Raw genomic sequence first — 24178 nt, 5'->3', positions numbered from 1 at the left:
GAAAGTGTAATGGAGAAGGGGAGAAAAAAAAACCTGTGTGAAGGTGCCGTCAGAAGGGGGAGAGGTCATCTGGTTGCATCACCGTTGGCCCCACCCTTGCCTATATAACAGTTGTCAAAGCAAAAAGAGAGCAGTAGGCAGGAGGCCTCCCATCTAGGTGGAGCTTTGTTTGTTTTTTCTATTTTTCTGGTCCATCGAGTGGCGCAATGGACGGTGGATCTACATTGCGGGACACTTTTTTTTTCTTTTTTATTAAAAGATTTGTCAAAAACTGTCTCTTGTGGTTTTTACACTTTTTTGGTGAATGGGTAGGCCCTACCCATTCACATGGAGGGGGCGGGATCTGGGGCCCCCCTTATTAAAAGTGGCTTCCAGATTCCGATAAGCCATCCGCCCGAAGACTCTAGCAACCACAGCCCAGTGTTGTTGGGAAGAGGCCCTTGTCCCCATTGACATGGGGACAAGGTACTTTGGGGTTGGGGGCACAGAGCCCCCTGCCCCAAGCCCCCCCATGTTGAGAGCATGTGGCCTGGTATGCTTCCGGAGGGGGGCATTCGCTCTCCCCCCCCCCCCATCCTGACCTGCCAGGCTGCATGCTCGGATAAGGGTCTGGTGTGGACTTTGGGGGGAACCCCACGCCAATTTTTTTTTACATTTGGGTGTGGAGTTCCCCTTAAATTCCATACCAGACCCGAAGGGCCAGGTATGGACTGGGGCGGGGAGACCCCACGCTGTTTTTTTTTTCCATCTATCTTGCCGGGAGCCAGAAATACATTACAGCCGTGAGAAAGTTTAAATGCCATTTTTTGCTTTAGAAATGTCATTATTGCTGCATTTTATACATTGCAGAGATGTGCCACTTCACAGGCAGACTAAGGGACCCCCCCCCCCAGGAACGATATTTAAATGAATATTTTGTTTCATTTTTATTGTTTCACTTTCATTCGATCATTTTAAAAACTTTTTTTTGCATTGATACCTATCCCCTAGGGCAGTACCTGGGTCCCCATACACTTTTTATGGCAATAACTTGCATATAAGTCTTTAAAATGAGGACTTTGGATTTTTCATGTTCGTGTCCCATAGACTTTAATGGCATTCGCATCTTCTCTAGAGCTTTGTTTTTCCTTTCCTGCAATAGGCAAATGCCTAATAGCCAATGCCACATCAGCATGGGCATGGTTGTTTCCATAATATTAATGCCTCAAATGCAAAACATTATTGCATAGAATGAAGAGAATCAAACAATAGTAAATGCATTTTCTCAGTATAATTGTGTTCAGCTCAGTAACCTAGTGGTCTGCACTCCTGCCTTGAAGGACTTAGGCCATGGGTTCAAACCCCTCCCGTGGTATCACCTACTTAATGCTTACATTTGAATCAGCAGCAAATGCTGAAAATAGGCGAATGTCTAATAGCCAATGCCACATCAGCATGAGCATGGTTGTTACCATAATATTAATGCCTCAAATGCAAAACATTATTGTATAGAATAAAAAGAATCAAACATCAGCTCCCACACATGGCATCACCTACTTAAAGCTTGCATTGTGCTCAGCAGCATATGCTGAAAATGGATGAATGCCAATGCCACCTCAGTTTGGTTGATTCCAAAATATTAACTCTTCAAATGCATGGTATGTAAGTATACAATAATAATATGGTGTGGAATTCCAAAAATCACACACTAGTTAAAGGGGTTGTAAACCCTTGTTTAAAAAACAAAAAAGAAAAACAAACATGTCATACTTACCTCCACTGTGCAGTTTGTTTTGCACAGAGTGGCCCCGGTCCTCCTCTTCTGGGGTCCCTCAGCAGCGCTGGTTGCTCCTCCTTGCATCGAGTGCCCACATTGGAGAAGCCCTCTCCTTGGTGGACACCCCTGCGGGCGCGCTCCCAGGTCCCGCATCCGTTTCCATACACACAGAATGCAGGACTCGGCCCCACCCCCGGGGCGCAGCGTCATTGGATTTGTTTGACAGCAGCGGGAGCCAATGGCTGCACTGCTATCAATCTTTACAATCAGGACACGAGACACTAGGTAGAGCTGGTGTGCTCGTTCCCGGCCAGGAAAGATTGGGGTCAGGTAAGCAAAACAGGGGCTCGGTAGGGGCTGCAGCACCACAGAAGGTTTTTCACCTTACTGCATAGGATGCAGTAAGGTGAAAAACCATGAGGGTTTACAACCCTTTTAATGTGCAGGGTGTTAGTTGACATTTGTTGTTTTTTTTGTTTTAATTTGCTTGTGCACTGGAAAAATCAACACAGCTACCTTAGGTGGGTGGTAGGTTGGCTGGGATTTGAACTCATAACCTGAGTACTTTGTAGACATCAGTGCACAGCACCAAGCCATTCTGCTAAGAATACTGTGACCTGCATAATAATGTAGTATGATTAAAGAATGAACACACATAATTACTGCTTTATAGTCTAATAAAAAACAAAATTAAAATGAAACAAAAACATAACAGATATGTAACTGTAAATGTTCAATACATGTAACTTTACAGAATAGCAGACATTACTCTGTAATACTCATTCATAACTGCATTTGTTAGCAAAAGAAAACAAACTAGGTATACTAATAGGAATATACATAAACAGATGCACACAAGGTAGAGCACATCTCACATAAAAATGTTTTATTCACATTCATGTGATCATGACTGCAGTGCAGTTCCATATAATAAACTCGGTAACAATTGGCACTTGATATGCCAATTTGACATTTACAAAGGAATTTTTGCCGGTATTAGCGAGCTTTTTCATTCGCATGTTCACCTAGTTGAAGTCTTAATTGGGCGTAACTAAATGTAGAGCAACCATTACTTCCAATTTTTCTTAGTAAATGAACCCCTATATGCAGCTTATGTGGCTTTATAGTGCGGGCACACTTGTTAATGTATAAAATAGTTTGTTTGCACAAGCTTGGCCTAAACAAACTAGTTAAAGGGACAGTAAACTTGGAGATCATCTTTAATTTAATTATCAAGAAGAACTGCAGTGCAAGGATTATTCCGCCTGCGCCCAAGAAAGCATTAAATAGTTCAATTTCTGCCATGGGCCCCTGCTGCGCAAATGGGGCCTGGGGAAAGTTTTTTTTGTAAAAGAGAAGTATGGGATTTAAAAAAAAACATTTTTTAGAATCATACTTACCTAGGTGGATGCGGCATCAGTCCGATGCTGCATCTGTCCCCCGCCGGCTCTAAGGCTGAGAACGGAGCGATCAAACACCGCTGATTGCTCAGTTCTCAGAGCTCCCTGAGCAGAGAACTGGTGACTGTCAGTCACAGCTCTCTGCTCTGCCCCTTCCTCGCTTACTGGAGCGCTGGGCTGTGGAGGGGGCGGGAGCGGCCGGCTGGTGAGAATGCTGCTTCGGTACTTGCTTCAGTTACTCACTCTGGTCCCTGGTAATTAGGCGTCTAGTCCCTTACTGGTGACAGCTTCCCCTCTACCTTCGACCACAACAGGTTCTCCGGCCGGCAGAACTGTCACTTTTGGTTGGACTGCAAGCGGCAGTCCCAAACCTGCGCTGCTCTCTTGCTTCTGAATCGGCACTCAGACAGGATAGCAGCCAGATGTGCCCGGGATAGGTCCCATCTCCGGCCTAGCAGCCCGGGTAGTACAATGCACGTCCACCCAGACAGCCATCCAGGTGGCACAGAACATAGATCACTTGACTCCACCCGGATATATAGTCTCTCCCAGCAGGTCAAGGGATTCAAGAAAACCCCTGCCCATTGGCTTAGATACCAGTATATACCCATAACCTGACCTTGTGTTGCCCTTCTCGTATCTAGTACCACCAAGTACCCGGCCACCTAGTGGTAGAACAGAAAAGTGAGACAAAGCCAAACTTAGGGAGAAATCAATAGATCTCTAACAATCAACCAGGATAATTATTCCTGGCAAGTAAATGTGTGAGGAGCAACCATGCCTAAACTCCAGGGTGATATATATATATATATATATATATATATATATATATATATATATATATATATATCACGGCCCCCTAGAGGACTGCTGAGAATTACCTGCTCATCTGCACGGCCATGACCAAGTAAACCTTCCAACCCACCTGACACTCTGAGTGCAGACATCCTTGCAGCACTGTGTGGCAATTATCAAACAACTCAAGGTAATTAGGTTCTAAAGATATTTTACTTGCACCAAATAAAAGTAGAAGTTGTTACAAAGAGGAAGTAATAAATCTGCTGAGCTTTAAACAACAGTTACTCAGCAGAAGAATTCCTCCCAAAGACACAAGACAGAGTTGTTGTAATTATGATGAAGGAATAATGCATTTTATAATCTTCTGGCGGAGATGTTAAAATTGGTTAGACCTCAAGTCAAGATAGAAGGACTAAAGGTCTTTGTGCAAACATACACAACAAACCAAGTTTAGCGCTGTCCCCACTATACCTATTCCAACAGTGAACAGTCTGTATGTATATTTCTCACTTAGGGTGTTGCAGCTCTCCCAAAAGTCCACTGGGTGGCAGACATGATTCTGAAAATATATAAAAAAACAAGAGAGAGAGCACATGCCTGCCCTAGTGTGTTATTGTTTATTTGATGAAGATATGTTAATATAAAAATGAGGGTTGCCCTCACAAACATCCAGCGTTAAGTGGCATTAACAGCTCCATAATAGCCTCCTCTCCTGGTCTGTAGAGATCAGTTAGCTCACAGCAACTGCCAGTGTGTTAAGATGTTTCAGTAAGCACAGGCCGCCTGCTTCCTTGTAATACACATCGCCCAAAGCACTCGCACGGACCAGCTGGCGATGCGTGACGTCACTCGTGGCCGGGGAGGGGATGCATAGTGATGCAGCTGACTCCTCTCGTAAGCTTCATGCAGTTACTAGGACAACATGTTTCAGAGGTGTGGCCTCCTTCTTCAGGTAACGCCCTCACCTCCTCAAGTGATAATATATGCTCAGGCCCCCCCGCCCCTCCTATCTATGAACCAATGGCATCATAACAGACCAGGAGCACTGAGTACACAGCAAGAGGTATCTACAAGACGGAGGGGGTTATATAATAACAGCAACCTAAAATGGTGTATAGTACAAATCAACATAGAGAATTAGCAATGTTAATCTAAGTAAAAAGAAAAAGAATTCTTGTCATATGTAATTAAAAAATTCTTGTCATATGTAATTAAAAAAGTACTTATGTGAAAAGTACTATAAGATATACTATAAAATATACACTATATATTTGTTAATATCATCAACAGAAAATCACGATGCAAGGGCGTAATCATACATATTAGAATACATGAATAAATGATATATAATATATAATACAAAATATACCATCATATCGATAGAGATACAACACATCATGGCATATCTAATGTAAAAGTTAATTGTATTAACTTTTATTTTTTATTTTTATTTTTATTTAACTTGTATTATTGAAGAAATTGAGTATTGTTAAGTTAGAAAGTATATGGTGGGGTCCCATACTGGATTGGACCTCTATCTATTATCGTTATGATCTGATTCATACAAAACAAAACCCTAAAACTAAGATAATAAATAAATAGAATAAGCATATAAAGTGTTAATGTGAATGAGTATGAGGATAAAACCTATAAAAGATGTTAATATTATTAATAGTAGTATTAGAATGTCTAATGGAATATCTTAAAACATGGGATATATTCATATAAGGGTACCTATTTCAAAATCTTCATTTAACCCTTCTGGTTCCATGCTGTTTAGAGTTGGATTTTTACTCTCAACAGCATGGCACCAGAAGGGTTGTATCTCTATCGATATGATGGTGTATTTTGTATTATATATTATATATAATTTATTCATGTATTCTAATATGTATGCCCTTGCAGCGAGATTTTCTGTTGTTGATGATATTAACAAATATATAGTGTATATTTTATAGTACATCTTATAGTATGTTTCACATAAGTACTTTTTTAATTACATATGACAAAAATTTTTTAATTACATATGACAAGAATTCTTTTTCTTTTTACTTAGATTAACATTAAAGATAGTGCTAATTCTCTATATTGATTTGTACTATACACCATTTTAGGTTGCTGTTACTGTATAACGCCCTCCGTCTTGTAGATACTTCTTGCTGTGTACTCCTGGTCTTTAATGATGCCATTGGTTCATAGATAGGAGGGGCGGGGGGGTCTGAGCATATATTATCACTTGAGGAGGTGAGGGCATTACCTGAAGAAGGAGGCCACACCTCTGAAACATGTTGTCCTAGTAACTGCATGAAGCTTACGAGAGGAGTCAGCTGCATCACTGTGCATCCCCTCCCCGGCCATGAGTGACATCACACAGCGCCGGCTGGTCCGTGCGAGTGCTTTGGGCGGTGTGTCTTACAAGGAAGGAGGCGGCTTGTGCTTACTGAAACATCTTAACACACTGGCAGTTGCTGTGAGCTAACTGATCTCTACAGACCAGGAGAGGAGGCTATTATGGAGCTGTTAATGCCGCTTAATGCTGGATGTTTGTGAGTGCAACCCTTGTTTTTATACACATATCTTCATCAAATAAACAATAACACACTAGGGCTGGCGCGCGCTCTCTCTTGTTTTTTTATATAAAGGTCTTTGTAAACTCATATGTTTTCCAAGTTTTCAATGGATCAACCATTTTTAGATTCTACAAACTTTGTGTCAAAACAGACTTGCTCGAACAATAATGTCCCATTTCACAAAACAAAGAAGATGTTTGCCTATCTGTGGTGGGTAAATAGAAGCGACAAACACAGCCATAGAAAAAAAAAGTTACACAAATACATGACTAGACTGTTATCACATAGAAATCATCCTTGCCTAGCGCAACCTATTGTGTGGGATTTTAGGAATTGATACAGCTGGACTAAATATCCATTGAGTCTATCCAAAGTTCACTTCAAATGCTGCAGTCAGTATTATGTTTAATATACATGTGGTTATAAGACATTCAAATTATATTATATTCCAGAACACAGATAAGATTAAAATTTTAGTATCTACTGACCTACTGATAATTCTGTTATAAGGTAAAAATATAAAGGTTGTGATTTAGGGCAAATTATGGGTAGTATTGTTTAAGATGCCATTCAGTATTACGAAAGACATATGAATCGTGATTATAACTGTATAAAAATTTACATATAGCATGTTTCTTTAGATAAACCAATATTCATCAGATATACCAGAATTATACATTTATCCATATAGATAATCATTTTATGTGATATTGATTAATATATATAACATGTGTCTTTCATACACAGACCAGACTTTATAAGATATACCGTATTTATCGGCGTATAACACGCACTTTTTTCCCCTTAAAATCAGGGGAAAGTCGTGGGTGCGTGTTATACGCCGATCCCCGCTATCGCTATGTGAATGTCGCCGATCGCCGCCGACATTTACATAGCGAGTAGTTTCAAATATGGCGCCGCGGACTTCGGAAGGACTCGGCGGTGCTGAACGAGCGCCGCCGAAATCACAGAGCCGAGATACACATAGTCGGGTGTATTCGGCTCTTTCCGGCGCCGCTCACTGTCACGCCCAGTCCCGCCATTGGACCTGTGTTATGTCCATCATAGGGCGGGACTGGGCGGGACTGTGAGCGGCGCCGGAAAGAGCCGAGAACCCTCGGCTATGTGTATCTCGGCGGCGTTCGTTCACTTCCGCCGGCGCCGAGTCTCTCCGAACTCCGCGGCGCCATATTTAAAACTACTTCTATGTGTATGGCGGCGGCGGCAGCGGTAGGAGGCATGGACACTAGGCTGCACTGGGGACAAGGCTGCAGGGACAAGGCTGCACTGGGGACAAGGCTGCAGGGACAAGGCTGCACTGGGGACAAGGCTGCATTGATAAGGCTGCACTGGGGACAAGGCTGCATTGATAAGGCTGCACTGGGGACAAGGCTGCATTGATAAGGCTGCACTGGGGACAAGGCTGCATTAATAAGGCTGCACTGGGGACAAGGCTGCATTGACAAGGCTGCACTGGGGACAAGGCTGCATTGACAAGGCTGCACTGGGGACAAGGCTGCATTGACAAGGCTGCACTGGGGCAAAGCTGCACTGACAAGGCTGCACTGGGGCAAAGCTGCACTGACAAGGCTGCACTGACACTGAAAAGGCTGCAATGACACTGAAAAGGCTGCAGATGAACACTGATGAGGCTGCATTGATGGGCATTTTAATGTAAGTTTCTTTTCCTTAAACTTCCCTCCTAAAAGTTTTTTTCCTTAAAATTCTCTCCTAAACTTGGGGTGCGTGTTATACGCCGGCGCGTGTTATACGCCGATAAATACGGTACATTTTACATATATATATATATATATATATATATATATATATATATATATATATATTAAACATTTTATGTAAAAGTGATTAATAAAAATTATACTGAGCGTATTTTATATAGACTGGTTACCAGAATACTTAAAGATATATATTCTTCTCACCAAAATACAAACAAATACACATTATGAAAATAGAACATATTATTTAACAGATAGTTCAGAACACATTTTTCTTCTCTCTGACATGCCTAGTGGTTGAAGGTGATATTACCTGAAATTCAACATTTTTTTTTTCAAAAATGATTTTTTTTTCAAAAATAATTAAAAAAAAAAATTAGTATTTTTTTTTCATAGGGTGGTCATAATGTTTTGGCTGATCATGGGGTGGTCATAATGTTTTGGCTGATCGTGTTGTGGTCATAATGTTTTGGCTGATCATGGGGGGTCATAATGTTTTGGCTGATCATGGGGTGGACATAATGTTTTGGCTGATCATGGGGTTGACAACCATTTGGCGAAACCTTCCACAAAGTAATAGCACACCAATCGGGAACAATCAGCACGTTTCGGTATATTACTGTCTATGTAGTGTAAAAGCTGTGGGAGGAGTTAGGGTGGTCCGACAGCGAACAACAGAGCTGGGCCACGGGTTGGAAGTATGACTCTGCATGGTAGGCCATGACCTCTCTCTGTTCCACAGAGAGGTCTGTCTTGCGTCAGGCCCAGGAGGAAGAGAGCATTGGTTGCTTTTATAGCTACTCCCACCAACTATTCGTCCCACAATCCTTTTTATTGGCCGCACAAATATGATGTCACTGGATACATTGAGCACTAGAGGGGCAGGCAATACCCAGCAATGCTAGAAGGTATGCTGCTTTATGTTTGTAGTCCATACTAATACATATATTATAAACTGTTTTAGTAATTTAGAAGTCTGCGTAAATACATTCTTGAAATGTTACATTATCAAGTAACAATCTACATTCTGAAAATCCAGTCTGGTGACTTTTCTGTGGTTGGGATGATGTCATCAGTCTGCTTCAGGCAGAAGGAAGCATTTCTTGTCTCCACTGGTGATCACTTAAACTGCATGTTGTAACTTTGTAGCAAATTAAAAGGTGAAAAGAACTTTCTAGCAGGTTACAAGGTGAGAGGCTTCAGCAGGGGTCGATCTGTGTCACACATTTGTGATTTCTACTTATTTGCCTATCCCTAGATCTGTATGCTCAGTATAAACAAAGATTTTCATATTAAAGTGGTTGTACACCCTGTACATCCACTTTTACCTACAGGTAAGCCTATATTAAGGTTTACCTGTAGGTGCTGGAAATATCTCCTAAAAGCCGAGCGCCAATGTCATTGGCGCATGCGCACTTTAGGAAGGACACATCGTGCCGTGAATGGCAGCTCCCGCACGCATGCGCGGGAGTGACATCACGTGACTCATGCCTGTCACAGAGCCAGGGTTTGCGGTCCTGGAAGGAAGAGGGGCGAAGATGGACGCTCCCTGCTAGCTCGGGAGTGACATCACGTGACTCATGCCTGTCACAGAGCCGGGGTTTGCGGTCCTGGAAGGAAGAGGGGTGAAGATGGACGCCCCCTGCTAGTGGGGACAGCGGTGACATCGCAGGCTTCCGCGATGCCGAGAACAGAAGTTCCCATACTTTCCTTAAAATGATTACAGGGATCAATGCCACGAGCCATATTATGTTCAATGCCGACAAGAAAAAAAGAACAACCGCCCTGAGCCCCTCACACAGCACCACGAGAGCACTGGCCAGTATTAGAAATATGTCGCTGAAGGATAAGAGGAGATCAAACACAGACATTAACATCTGATTCCAGTTTTGCAGAATTTGACCAGCCGTCATTTTCACACTCTTTGGTGTGGTAAAGTAAACCACGGATATCTTGTCTTTTTTATCCCTGTGTCTGGTCCACAGGGTCCACAGTCGAGACTTCATATTTGCCATTGTCTTTGGGACGTGGATTAGTAGCTGTGAAGACATAATAAAAATAATTACAGTTGAAGTAGATCTACTAGATCCAGATCTAGATCTAGTTGAAGTAGACCATTTTATGTGGGCTTTCCCATCAGGTCCACCTGTCAGTTTTTTAGGCAGTTTTTATAGGAAACTTCATGCAAGTTCATTGCCAGAGGTGTGTAAATGAACTCCTGTCCATTTACATTGACTTAGCCCTGAGTCCGTCCAAGCCACCCTCAAAAAAAGGAAAAGGTCTGCGTCCTTTTGCCCTTTTACGTTTTTCCGGATTTAATTGTGATGGATCGGATGTACTGTAACTTGATATAAAAGACGCAAGTAAATTTATATCTGGCCACTCAGAAAGCTTCAGTTTTTGACTGCACCTAAACATTGAACGGACACTGATGTCACAAATCTCAGTTCATAGACCTCCTGCCAAAAGGATCGGACAGAACCCATGTGCATTGGATGACATTTAACCTTCAGATGGTGCTGGCAACCATCCTGCATGCAGACTGTTTTTGTTTTGGTATGTGCATCCCCCTCCAACTGCATGCAGGTAGCCTACAGAAGTGGATGCAGACACAGAAGCTGCAAGGTCCTGATCGCACACTGCCTGCATTCGGGGGCCGTGCAGCCGCTCCTACCCAAAGGTCGAATTTGACATACAGTATGGCAGTGTCCATACAGCCACTGTGTCTACATCCAACTCTGTAGGCTGCCTTGCACACAGCTCGGGCTGGATGCAGGCACCAAAACAAAGGCAGACAGCATGTAGGATTTGTACCAAACTTGCTTTTTGTATTTTGTTTTTTGTTTGTCAAACCATATTTTTTTATAACTTAAAATACTGTTTTGACTTTTTTTCATACTTTGTTACATCTCAGTGCTGTTGACCTACTCCAGCAACTTCCTGTCTACATGCACTTATCCAACATCAGCACAGCCTCCAATAGAGGCACACGTGACAAGGTGACAATATAAAAGCACTATTGTGAGACATTTGTCACCTTATTACAGGAAGGGCCTGATTAACCATTTCAACTTAGGGAAGATTTTACCCATTTCAAGACCAGGTTTTTTTTTTTTTTTTTTTTTTTAGCTATTCAGCACTTATACTAGTAATGGCAGTGATCAGCAACTTTTAATGGGACTGCAATAGTCCCATCTGACACTAACTGAAGCTGGGGGGGATACTGCCACTGACATCTCCAGTGACACTTATACAGTGATCAGTGCTAATAATATACACTTGGAAAAATTGAAAATGCGTAGCTTGGATCCACTGCTTAAAACTGACATGCAGTATAAATTCCCTTTAATAAATTGAATTAGCTCAACCAATCACCACATAGGCAATGCATATATAGTACAGTCCAAGTGACCACATCACGCATATACAAAAAGGAGCAGACCTACCAAGAAGGTCACATCAGTGGAACACCACGGTTGAATAAAAATGTTTTATTGTAGAAAAAAAATCACCATTGGAATAACACACAACAAGAATTCAGTAAGGCTGCTTTCACACTGGGGTGGGCGGGCATTGACGGTAAAATGCCGCTAATTTTAGCAGAGCTTTACCGTCGTTTTAGAGATGCTATTCCTCCGCTAGCGGCCGAATAAATGGTTAAAAGCGCCCGTGTAGCGTCGCTGCCGAAGCGGTGCCCATTCATTTCAATGGGCAGGAGCGGTGAAGGAGCGGTGTATACACCGCTCCTCCACCACCCCAAAGATTCTGCTTGCAGGACTTTTTTTATTGTCCTGCCAGCACATCGCCCCAGTGTGAAAGCCCTCGAGCATTCACACTGGGACTGCAGGGGAGGTGTTTTTCAGGCGCTTTACAGGCGCTATTTTTAGGCATTTTTGCTATAATAAATATCCCCAATGTTTTTTTTAAAAAAAGCAAATTTTAGAGAAAGAAATAGTAGTGGTAATTCTCCTTTAAGGGGGTGTGGCAGGGGGCATGTCCTATGCCTACATACATTTGCCAGTAGGTGTCCCTCATTCCCATCTGAAAATGTTAGGAGGTATGTTAAAGTGTAAGTTCACCTTTACACCCCCCGCCAGTCCGTGCTGCACTTACCTTCTTGGGTGATTCAGTTTCACCATCCACGCAGCCCAGTGCAGCAGTCCTTGGGTTTGAAAATGCGGTGTTCTTCCTCTCCTTTCCTTAGGGACGTCAGGATGGATCAGATTGGTTCTAATTGGTCAGCACAGTAACGTGGACAAAACACAGGCTTGCTTTAACAATGTACAGATGATGAGACATTCACCATATCTACTAGAAAGATTTGAATGCTGAAAAGGACTTACTGCTGTCTTGCTTGGGAGTGATGAGGAATGGGAGCTCCGGGTTCAAGAGGTGGCTTATATAGCAGCAAGAAGAGAATGACAGAAGAAACAAAAGGGCTTGAAGGGAACAGAGCAGAGAAACGAAACTAAAACTGAATTCCAATATGGACAATTGCTTTCTATCCTCACTAGTAGAAAAGTACTGGAATCTCCTCCCTGTTGGCACACCTTAAAAATAAGTAGTGCAAAAAACAAAATCGTATTACATTGTAGCTTACCACTCCTTAGATGTGGTGACTGCATTCGTTTTCTTTTTTCAGGATATAAAATATAAAAAATAAGAATATAGAATATAAAAAAATTAGCGAGTACAGAAAATACCTGTTGACCCTGCCAGAAATTCAGTGTCCTTGTTACCTGAACTGAAAGCACAATGTTATCTTCTATAGAATACTAAGGCTCGGTTCACACTGGGGCGACTTGGGATCCGACTTGTACGCCCTCAAGTCACCCCATTCGCCCCAGAAATAGTTTCAATGGGAGTGAACGCTAGCGTCTTAATAGACGCTACTGAAGTCGCTCCGACTTCAGAGCGTACTCCCTGTACTACTTTGATCCGACTTGGTAGGCGACCTGTACCATAGAAATCAATGGAAGTCGCCTCCAAGTCGGATCTCTCTGTAAAGTCAAGCGACTTTGCAGGGAAAACCCCTCCCTCCCCCCCTCCCTCCCAGAGAGCTGATTGGCCACAGGCGAAGTCGCCTGTCATGGAGGCGACTTCAAGTCGCCTTGTAATTTGCTGAAGTCGCGCTGAAGTCGCGCTGAAGCCGCGTTGAAGTCGCGGTACAAAGTCGCGCTGAAGTCGTGTTGCCCCAGTGTGAACCGACCCTAACTGGTCCACCGCCCCATATAACGGAGATAAACAAAGGTAGGTATTCTTGTAGTCCACCCTGGGTAACAACCATGGATCCTGCTATACAATCAGTGAGTCTTGTCATCCTTAGACAAGAAGTGTGTTATTCATAGAAACGTAAATTGAAAATAAAGGGAAAATCGGGGTGGGTTGCAGGAGAAGAGCCTTCTATGCACCGCCAACATGGGGACAAGGTGCTTTGGGGTGGGGCGCAGAGCCATGTGGTGAAGGAAAGAAAATTGCTTGATCTCCCTATCAACACAGTCAGTGTTGAAGAGGGAAGCCCTCCTGCTGCGCTGTTGTCTTCTGACAGAGGTCTTCTCACCGCCAGAATACAATGATCAGCGGGTGCAGCAATAGCCGCTGGCAGTGATTGAACGAGAAAATAAAATTACAGGCTGCTTGTACTTAAGGCAATACAACCAGCCTGCCCATAGATGGAGCAAAATTTGTTCATGCCCATGTGCAATATGGGCGTTTTTGCGATGTTTGCACATTTTCAGGTGCTCCCTTTGAAGTCTACTGGGCCAAAAATGCTTGAAGCTTGTAGCTCAAAAGAGGCTCATGTACTTTTTCCAGCTACAAGCTTTAGCCCAGGTTCACACTGACTGCAGGAATTAAATTGTGTGAGTTCAGCTGAACTCACAGGATTTTATTCCCGCATGTCAGTCCCGACTTCAGGGGCGATTTCAGAGACATCTGTGCGGGTTTCTGCACAGATGTCAATGGAAGTCGCACCCTGAAATCGCCAAAAGTAGCACAGAAACTACTTTTGGGAATCAGTGTGGCGCCGCAAATGTGGTGTCGCACCAATTCGGACGCTGCCATTGCCGGTGTTCTGTCGATATGTGCCCGCCGTCAAAAAGTGCCCGCGCATGCGCAGAACGGAATGAAACTCCAGCTGATTTCCCGATCAGCAGGAGTGACGTCACCACAGCGCATGCGCACATCACAGGAGTCTTTTTTCAACGGGAGATACCATTTCTCAGGCACAATTTAATGCTATGCAAACAGCAGAGAGACACCGTATTTGTCATATTGTGCCTCAATGTTTCACCGTGGGTTTACAGCAAGGCATAATCTACGGTGCTCTTTGCATAGCCTTCAATTGTGCCCCTGAAATAGTATCTCCCGTCGAAAAAACCCTCCTAGAATGTGCGCATGCGCTATGGTGACAGTGCCCTTCCGTTCTGCGTGGGCACTTTTCGACGGAGGGCACAAATCTCTAGAACACCGGCAATTGCCGCCGATTTGGCATGCGATTTGACATGTGAAATCACATGCCAAATCGCATCAATGTGAACCAGGGCTTAAAGTGGAGTTCTGGATGTTTTTTCTTTTTTTTTTTAAATACCCCCGTGATGTTTGTACCTAAATTAATAACAAACAGTATTAATACTTAATGTTGGTATACTATATGTTTTTTTTTTTCTTTATCTAACCTTGCTGGTCCCTTCAAGTGCACTCCCATCTTCAGTGTGGGCATGTCAAAGTCCACTGGTATCTTCTTCCAGGATACTGCACTGCTGGCTACCCAGCATGCACCTCCCACTACAAAGCGCATCACACTCATTGTTGCCTTGCATCGTGTCTTTTCCTGTTTGGAAATAGCGCAATGCTACCAGCGGAGGATGCCCATTGACTCCTGGGATTGAAAATGATACGGAAATGACGTACCTCACCGCGGCTAGGTACACTGGAAGCAGGGCTGAACTGGGACAAACATTTGGCCCTGGACTTCATTCAGACCTGCCCACTTTAATTTTGAGTGTACCGCTTGCATGAGCGTGTCCCCCTTGTATCAGAGTGTCCCCCATCAAAGTCCCCCATGCGTCAGTGTCCCCTATCAGAGTTTCCCTTGCATCTGAGTGTCCCCCATCAGAGTCCTCCTTGCATCAGAGAGTCCCCCCTTGCATCAGAGTGTCCCCATCAGAGTCCCCCATGCATCAGTGTCCCCCTTGCATCAGTGTCCCCCATCAGAGTCTCCCTTGCATCAGAGTGTCCCCTATCAGAGTTCTCCTTGCATCAGAGAGTCCCCCCTTGCATCAGAGTGTCCCCATCAGAGTCCCCCATGCATCAGTGTCCCCCTTGCATCAGTGTCCCCCATTAGAGTCTCCCTTGCATCAGAGTGTCCCCTATCAGAGTTCTCCTTGCATCAGAGAGTCCCCCTTGCATCAGAGTGTCCCTCTTGCCTCAGAGTGTTCCCCTTGCATCAGAGACCCCCATCAGTGCCCCCCCCCCCTTGCACCTTGCATCAGAGTGTCCCCCCTTGCATGAGAGAGCCCCCCTCATCAGACAGCCCCCCGTGCATCAGAATGTCCCCCCTTGCATCAGCGTGTCCCCCAGTGCATCAGAAAGCACCCCATCAGAGTGTCCCCCCTTGCATCAGAGAGCCCCTCTTACACCAGATTGTCCCCCCTTGCATCAGAGAGCCCACTTTCCATTAGCGTGCCCCCCCTTGCATCAGAGAGCCCCACTTGCATCAGAGAGCCCCCCCTTGCATCAGAGAGTCTCCCTTGCATCAGAGAGTCCCCCTTTGCATCAGAGAGCCCCTCTTGCACCAGAGTGTCCCCCCTTGCATCAGAGAGCCCCTCTTACACCAGATTGTCCCCCCTTGCATCAGAGAGCCCACTTTCCATTAGCATGCCCCCCCTTGCATCAGAGAGCCCCACTTGCATCAGAGAGCCCCCCCCCTTGCATCAGAGAGTCTCCCTTGCATCAGAGAGTCCCCCTTTGCATCAGAGAGCCCCCCTTGCATCAGAGTGCCCCCCTTGCATCAGAGTGCCCCCCCTTGCATCAGAGTCCCCCCCTTGCATCAGAGTCCCCCCCCCTTGTATCAGAGTGTCCCCCTTTGCATCAGAGAGTCCCCCTTGCATCAGAGTGTCCCCCCTTGCATCAGAGTGTCCCCCCTTGCATCAGAGTGCCCCCCTTGAATCAGAGTGTCCCCCTTTGCATCAGAGAACCCCCCTTGCATCAGAGTGTCCCCCCTTGCATCAGAGTCCCCATATCAGAGTCCCCCTTGTATCAGAGTGTTCCCCATCAGAGTCCCCCATGCATCAGTGCCCCCCATCAGAGTCCTCCTTGCATCAGTGAGTTCCCCTTCCATCATAGAGTCCCCCTTGCATCAGAGAGTCCACCAACAAAGTGTCCCCCTTGCATCAGAGAGTCCCCCATCAGAGTGTCCCCCCTTCCCTCCCCCTCCCACATGTACTCACTCACAGCTTGCCAGAATGAAGACTGCTTCTCTTCCTCTCTCCAGTCATGTGATAAGTGACAAGTGATAAGGGGAGAGAGGAAGAAAAGTCTGCCAGCTGTCTATCTCCCCCTGCAGGCTGGAGGGAGCAGAAAGCCTAATCCTCGCTCCAGCAAGTGTCGGCAGCTGCTCCTTGGTGACAGGAGTGAAATCATGATTACTCACTTTCAGAGAGGAGCGGCTCCAGGACTGCACCTGACCATCCCACTGAGCCATCGGCCCACCGGGAAACTTCCGGTAGTCTCGATGGCCAGTACATGCCTGACTGGAAGAGAAGCAATTACCCTGTAGAAATAAGGTAATCAGACTACAGAAAAAAAAGGCCAATGCAGATTTCTAAAGCAATAAGAAGGTGTAACGTTCACAATGGTTGTGAAACACCGTTTTAAGCAAACACAATGCTCAGGTGTGAACAGGTACAAAAGAAAATCATGCGATTTTTTTATTTTGAGCATTCTGATGCTTTGAGATACAAAACATTTAGGTGTGAAGGTGTGAATGGGGCATAAGAAAAGAAGGGGAGAAATTAATTATAGTAAATGTCTGGACAAAAAAGGGGAGAAAATATTCAGTACATCTCTGCAATATGTGAACCTTTCCCCATGTTTTGTCTTGTTGTAAACGCATATAGAGGAAAATACCTGCTGATCTGCCAGTGGGCTCCTAACCTCCTGTTTAAGCTGACATCACAGAGCTTGTGCTGTGCTGGAATCCCCAGAAGTATGTTCAGGTGTCGAACTGTCCTATGTGGGGAGAGGAGAGGGGCGGTGTTCTGTAGTCCAACAGACTGGGATCATAACATTGCTAGTGATTTACCAAGTCCATTTGGGAGTGGAGCTGACTCTGAGCACTTGCTCTTGCACTGGTGCTTCCATTTTCACCTGGTCTTCCTTTCCAGGCTTGTGGACTCCGGCTCTATGAATGGCTGGGGGCCATGATGATGTCACTCCTGCACATGCACACAGGAGCTCCGGTACAAAGCTCCGAAGATACAGCACTGGTATGCCGCCCCTTCAAAGCGCATGCACCGGTGAGGTCATCAGCTGCATGCTGTGTGCATTCACTGTGCCTCCAGGTAAGCCTTATTATAGGCTTACCTGTAGGTACAAGTTTAAAAATGGACATTACTTCAACTTTAAGTGACTGGCCTCAAGTGATACACAGAAATTAAACAAAGCCTCCTATATAAGTTGTACCTGTTTACCTGCAGCGCTCGCTTCTTTACAGCCTTACAAAACACACAGATTAAAGGCTATTTCTCAACTCCAGCAGGCAGGCGGCGGGGATCTGAGGACACACTGCACAGCAAAGAGTAGAGAGCCAAGTGCAATCTGAGACCTGAGTGGAGGGAAAGAACATGCATTGCTGAGGCTGTCAATCACCTGCTGTGATCTGGGGGGGGGGATCTCCTGAGTTTTTGTGGAGTGGGCATGACCTGTCAGAAGTGAGTCATGCAACCAGTAGAGGAATGTCAGAGAAGGCAGAAATCACACTAGGTGCTTTGTATTGAGGCTACTACACACTATAGAAGGATATGCTCTGTTCAGTTTTTCATTTTAGAGGTTTACAACCACTTTAACCAATTACCACCCGTGCTATAGCCAATAGACGGCTACAGCTTGGGCTTCCATGCTGGGAGGGCATCCATAGACCTCTCCTGTGATCACGCTTCTCGTGCACCCCCACGGCGTGTGGGCGGCACGCTCTGTGATTGTCGAGTCCTTTGGACTCGGCTGATCACAGATCGGGATAAAGAGCCAATCAAGCGGCCCTTTACCACTAGATCAGCTGTCAGCCAATGACAGCTGATCACAGAAGTAAACACAAGCTGGTTATTGGCTTTTTTTTCCTCATGCTGACAGCGTGAGGAGAAAAGAAGAAGGCCGATAACCTACTTCTGTTACAGGGACATCTGTCCCCCTGATGCCCACCAGTGCTGCCAATCAGTGCCCACCAGTGCCACCTATCAGTACCCATCAGTGCTGCCAATCAGTGCCTCATCATCAGTGTCACCTATCAGTGCCGCCTACCAGTGCCACCTATCAGTTCCCATCAGTCTCACCTATCAGTGCCCATCAGTGTCACATATCAGTGCCACCTCTCAGTGCTGCCTATCAGAGCCCATTGGTACCACCTATCAGTGCCACCTATTAGTGCCTCCTCATCAGTGCCCACCAGTGCTGCCTCATCAGTGCCTATCAGTGCCACCTATCAGTACCCATCAGTGCTGCCAATCAGTGCCTCATCATCAGTGTCACCTATCAGTGTTGCCTACCAGTGCTGCCTATCAGTACCCATCAGTCTCATCTATCAGTGCCCCCTATTAGTGCCTCCTCATCAGTGCCCACCAATGCTGCCTCATCAGTTCCCATCAGTGCCACCTATCAGTGCCCATTAGTGCCACCTCATCAGTGCTCATCAGTCCAGCCTATCAGTCCCCATCAGTGCAGCCTCGTCAGCATACATCAGTGAAGGAGAAAAATTACCTGTTTGCAAATTTTATAACAAACTATGAAAAATGATTTATTTTTCTTCAAAATTTTCGGTCTTTTTTTGTTTCTTTAGCAAAAAATTAAAAACCCAGTGGTGATTTAATACTACCAAAAGAAACCTCTATTTGTGTGAAAAAAAATTATAAAAATTTAGTTTGGGCACAGTGTTGACCACTCAATTATTTAAATTACGACAGCGATGAAAGCTGAAAATTGGCCTGGACAGGAAGGGGGTATAAGTGCTCAGTAAGCAAGTAGTTAAAGTTGATAGCTAACATTATTCAGGGGGGAAGGAAGTCCTTTCTCAGGACTTCCCCAGTTGAAGTTTTTTAAGACAAAACGCGTAGAGTTAATACGTTGGCTCTAGCCACCTCATACTGCGCTGTTTTTATTTGTTCAATTGAACTGTTTTTATCGATACTTCTTTGCTTGGATATCCATTTTTTACTGCAATAAATTCCATCAAACGGATTCACACCATGTGGAGATTCTTTTCTCTCTCACATGTCCTGTATACCATACACTCTACCCGGAGCAGAAGTTTCTAGTTAGCTGATACCTGCTTCGTATTGGAGGGTACCATCTATCTCCATTGGGCCATAGAGGAGGTCACTCTGGGAGCTTGACTTCACGTCTCCGTTTCCATGCTTGATAGATCCACCACCGTACGGTGAGTTGAGTCCACTATTCTTGGTAAGAGTACCTTTTTCTCTCCCCTATCCCTGGATGGTGAAGGCACTCCCGGGTGTATATCCACCATTGAACATATTTGCCCCAGAGACTGTCCGATATTTGCAGCAGTTGCATTTTTATAGCATCACTGTTTATCTTTGTTACCTTTGGGACTCATATTAATTTATTATTTATTTTCTATTTTTTGTTTTCAGTTTTTACAGCACCATGTCTTTGACATATTTATGATCCCTCACAGGTCGTTTTTTTGTTTTTTATTTTTTTTTGTATGCATATAACTGTGTGTTCACTTTTATTAGTCACCATTATCATTATGTTGAGGCTCTCTATTTTACTGTATTCCTTTACACTGGTTTGAGCATTAAGGTGCACTGTATTTTTCACCTATATTACTTGTGTTTTCATTTTATTCAGCTGCGTTTTTTTGCGACTTATTGTTGCATGACGCTTTTTCCACTTTTTTATGTTGTGAGTTACACATTATGATATAGATACACGTTCTTACGTTTTCTAACATGAGAGACTAACTTTTTGATACATTTCAGACCAGACAGCCTCTTCGTCTACACCCGTTTTTGTCCACTTATTCCTAGCGCTACACTTTTCACTTACATACTATTCAGCACAAACATGCTGTCTACTATTTTACTACTACAGATAGTAGTTGGTGTCAAATTGAGACAGAAGAGAGCTATCATGTTGCAAATGAGAGAATTAGTTGTCTGCATTTCTACTGTTCACTGGCTGGCAGGAGTGGCAGACAACACTCTGAAGAAACAGGATATATATAATACCTGAAACACATTGTTTATCAATTTAAATAAAATTCATTTTTCTTTCATCCAATCATCCAACCAACCCATTCCTTTGGAGCTCCAATATATGATGTTCTTATAATTACTAGACTGAAAATACCACATCACCTTTGTATATACACAAAAACAGTATAAATAATAGAGACAAAGAGATACTGAGCCATTTTGAGTTTATTAGTAGCTGGATAAGATTGTTGGAGTGAGTGACACATGACTGGCCAGACGGATGTTGTAGGAGGAGTTTGCAAAGAACTTGTGTATAGCTGAGCCAGAGGGTGCAGAATATCCCAAATACAGGACTCCCCGGGAATTTGCCTGCAAGAAAAAAAAAAAGAAAAACACAAATGTATCAGTACTAGGAATTCTGTTATATCACTGTTGGCAACATTTTAATAAAATACAAAAAATGTGTACCAAAATAATGGCGCCTGGTGGGGGTGAGAACATATAAAAAAACAAACAGCTGCCCCCTTTAAAGTGAACGAATCACTGGAACTGTGCGAAATTACAAAATAAAGAATAAGGCGCTATACATGTTCATGTAAAAAAAACTAACACGAAGAAAACACTGCATCAAACTCAAATGTGCACGTAAATGAGAAAATAAGCAAGCATAAAGTCCATAAGTGAATAAATCCCAACACCAAAACGGAATGCTCTGAGATAAAACTTCTAGATCTTCCACCACGAGTGCTCAATATGAAGATGGCCACTCACCAGAGCTGTTTGACCCCTTTTTACAGGATGGTCAAGAAACACTTTGGGAACCCCAAATTCGTTCCACTAATGACATGAATCCACTCCAATGGCCACTCAGGAAGGAGCTAGAATATAAAATAAGACTCCACAGGAGACACAGATGAAATTCTCATAGTGTAGTCATTTTTAATGGAATAAAAACAGCAGCAATAATAACAGTTACACTCACATGCGATAGTGCCTGGCCTGGCACTAGGTGTAAGCAGCATGTGTGAGTCAACTGATCCCTGGAGGTAGCGTGCGTTCCACGTCTCACTCCGAAGGTGCAAAGCCTGGTGTGGTGTATCAAAAAATGGACCCGGAAATGACGGATCCTCCGCTCCGACATATGTTTCGCCGTGAATGGCTCTTCTATTCTATTTGGTTCCCCTGTATTTTTATGGAGCAGTTTGTGATTGGTTTGGGCTGTTCTAGGCTTCACTGGCTGAAGAGTTGCCTGCTTCCCCCTGCCTTCTGGAGAATTCTAGGATGTAGTGGGCTGTAAGAGCCAAAACTAGGCATGTGCAATTCGTTTCGTTCCAAATTAGTTTTTTAACGAATTTCGACAAATTTGTTAATTCGGGAATATCCGAATTAACGAAAACCCGTTTAACAAATTTTTTCCAAATATTTGTAAATTCGATAAAATTGGACATTCGTACATTCGCAATTTACGAATGTACATTCGTACATTCATACATTAGTAAATTAGTGAATTCGTAAATTCGAAAATTCAGAAATCTGAAATAATAGTTAACTAATAATAACTTAACTATTACTAGTAACTTTTAAATTATAGGTATTGTAATTTCCTTTCAAATTTGTCTGTTAGTGAACGTAACACATACAAAATTTATCCGAAGTTATGAATGATCTGAAAAAATGAATGCCGTATCCAAACTAATGGAACGTAATGAATTAATAATAATAAATAACAATAATAATAACAATAACAATAATAAAAACGTTTTATTATTATTATTTATTATTAATTTGTTCCGTTCCATCTGTTTAGATGCAGCATTCGTTTTGGATAATTCGTAACTTCGGATAAATTCGTATTTGTTACGTTCACTGACAGTCAAATTTGAAAGGAAATTACAATACCTATAATTTAATAGTTAGTTACTATTTCAGATTTTTGAGTTTTGGGTTTTTGGATTTTCAAACTTCGAATTGACAAATTTCCGAATTTTCAAATTTACAAATGTACGATTTTACGAATTTACGAATGTACAAATGTAAAAATGTACGAATGTACGAATCGAATGAACAAATGTATGAATAAATGAATGTACGAATGCATGAATTAACGCATTTACGAATAAACGAATTTACAAATCGCGATCATAACGAATGACCTGAAAAAAATAATAAACTAATGAAACGAAAACGAAAATGAACACATTTTTTGGCTGTGCACATGTCTAGCCAAAACCACAGTCTGAATATTTATGTGGTCTTAGCCAATCCTTGGGAGGGATGTAAATAAATAGTCTGGGGCCTCAGGCAACTCTGTTCTTGACCAGGAGAATACGTTTCCAGCTTCGGTGTGTTTCTACATGTGCTCATCGAGGTTCTACCTCTTCTAGAGCTGGGGGGCCTGTTTGCAGAAGCTGCTGGAACTGATTAAGGGATTTCACTGAGGATCTTGTCTGAAGAGTTTACAGGAGAAATGTCTGGATGATATTGAAAGGAGGCATCCAAGTATCCAGGGACAGACCTGCGTGTGGGATCTTAGTCACTGTCTGCTACAATTCCTTGTGCATCAATGCCAGAGTTTGTTTGAACTGGGACTGTTTCTATTGTGTCTCGAGAGTTATTCATTCCCCAAGCTGCTACTGGAGGGACTGAACTAAGAAGCTTTGCCAAAGTGAAGAGTGCCCTCATATTCCTGTAAAGGGTTTCTTGAATATCCCACAGCTCCCTGAGCTGTGGGATACTCAAGACAAAAAGACAAAGCCCTAGACTGTTCCTGCATTCAATCTTGCAAGACAAAAGACAAAGCCCTGGACTGTTCCTGCATTCAGTCTTGCATTTCCCTTTTGGTGTATTGTTATTGGCAAGCTATGGGAGAATTAGAGTTGGGGTGTTCTGTGGACTGTCTGGTGTGTGTGGGAGCAGAGGAGCTATTCTGCTGGAGAAAATAGCCACCAGGCAAGCGCATTTTTTGTGGACCATAAGGAGTTAGCTGTTCAGAGGGGTGGAGCAAGATAGGTGATTATGCCAAGAAAGCCGCCAACAGTGATGACCACGTTTGGGAATTCTTTTTTTTTTTTTAAACTTTATTCAATTTTCTTTCAAGTCTTAACAATTCAGTTAAAAATAAGCAAATAATCATTATCTTCACAATAAAATTAATAAATCAACAAAAAGTGAAAAAACATTATGCTAGGAAAAAGTAAGATGAGAGACAAAGACGAAAAGGACCGAAGATCCCTTTTATCCCACTCGCTTCACCTGTTTCCAGTATTATAAAATTAGCGTTGCTCCTCAATTCCTCCCCTCTTTTCTGCCCCTCCCATTACCCTTCAAGTGATCTCATAATAGAATTCATGGATCAAATCTCTCTTAACTGTTCCTATCATTTCACGCGGTTTACATTTATGATTAGAGAACTTATTACGTCTAGTTTATCTAATATTAATCAAATCTATTTTTGTTGTTCTCCAATCGATTATTCGTTTTTCAC

General features: G+C 43.4%; 1 protein-coding gene and 1 long non-coding RNA gene across 4 annotated transcripts in view; both read right to left on the bottom strand.

Moving 5' to 3' along the window:
- Nucleotides 1-6912: 6912 nt before the first annotated feature.
- On the bottom strand, nucleotides 6913-12767 carry LOC141132843 (uncharacterized). Its single transcript, XR_012242972.1, has 3 exons — nucleotides 12604-12767; nucleotides 12374-12490; nucleotides 6913-10299 (listed from the first exon to the last, which is right to left on the bottom strand). It is a non-coding gene; the product is annotated as an uncharacterized lncRNA (long non-coding RNA).
- An 8134-nt stretch (nucleotides 12768-20901) lies between these two features.
- Nucleotides 20902-24178, bottom strand: part of LMNTD1 (lamin tail domain containing 1) — a 246028-nt gene continuing 242751 nt past the window's right edge. For all 3 annotated transcript variants that reach the window (XM_073621760.1, XM_073621758.1, XM_073621759.1), the window contains one exon: nucleotides 20902-21063. Coding sequence is in view for 1 of the 3 variants with exons in the window: in XM_073621759.1 (XP_073477860.1) it covers nucleotides 20923-21063 (141 nt within the window). In the remaining 2 variants the exon portion in view is untranslated. The remainder of the gene's footprint in view (nucleotides 21064-24178) is intronic.

The sequence above is a fragment of the Aquarana catesbeiana genome, linkage group LG03, assembly GCF_042186555.1.
Source record: "Aquarana catesbeiana isolate 2022-GZ linkage group LG03, ASM4218655v1, whole genome shotgun sequence".
In the NCBI taxonomy this organism is placed as follows: Eukaryota; Metazoa; Chordata; class Amphibia; order Anura; family Ranidae; genus Aquarana; species Aquarana catesbeiana.
This window is presented reverse-complemented; position numbering and strand designations above follow the sequence as displayed.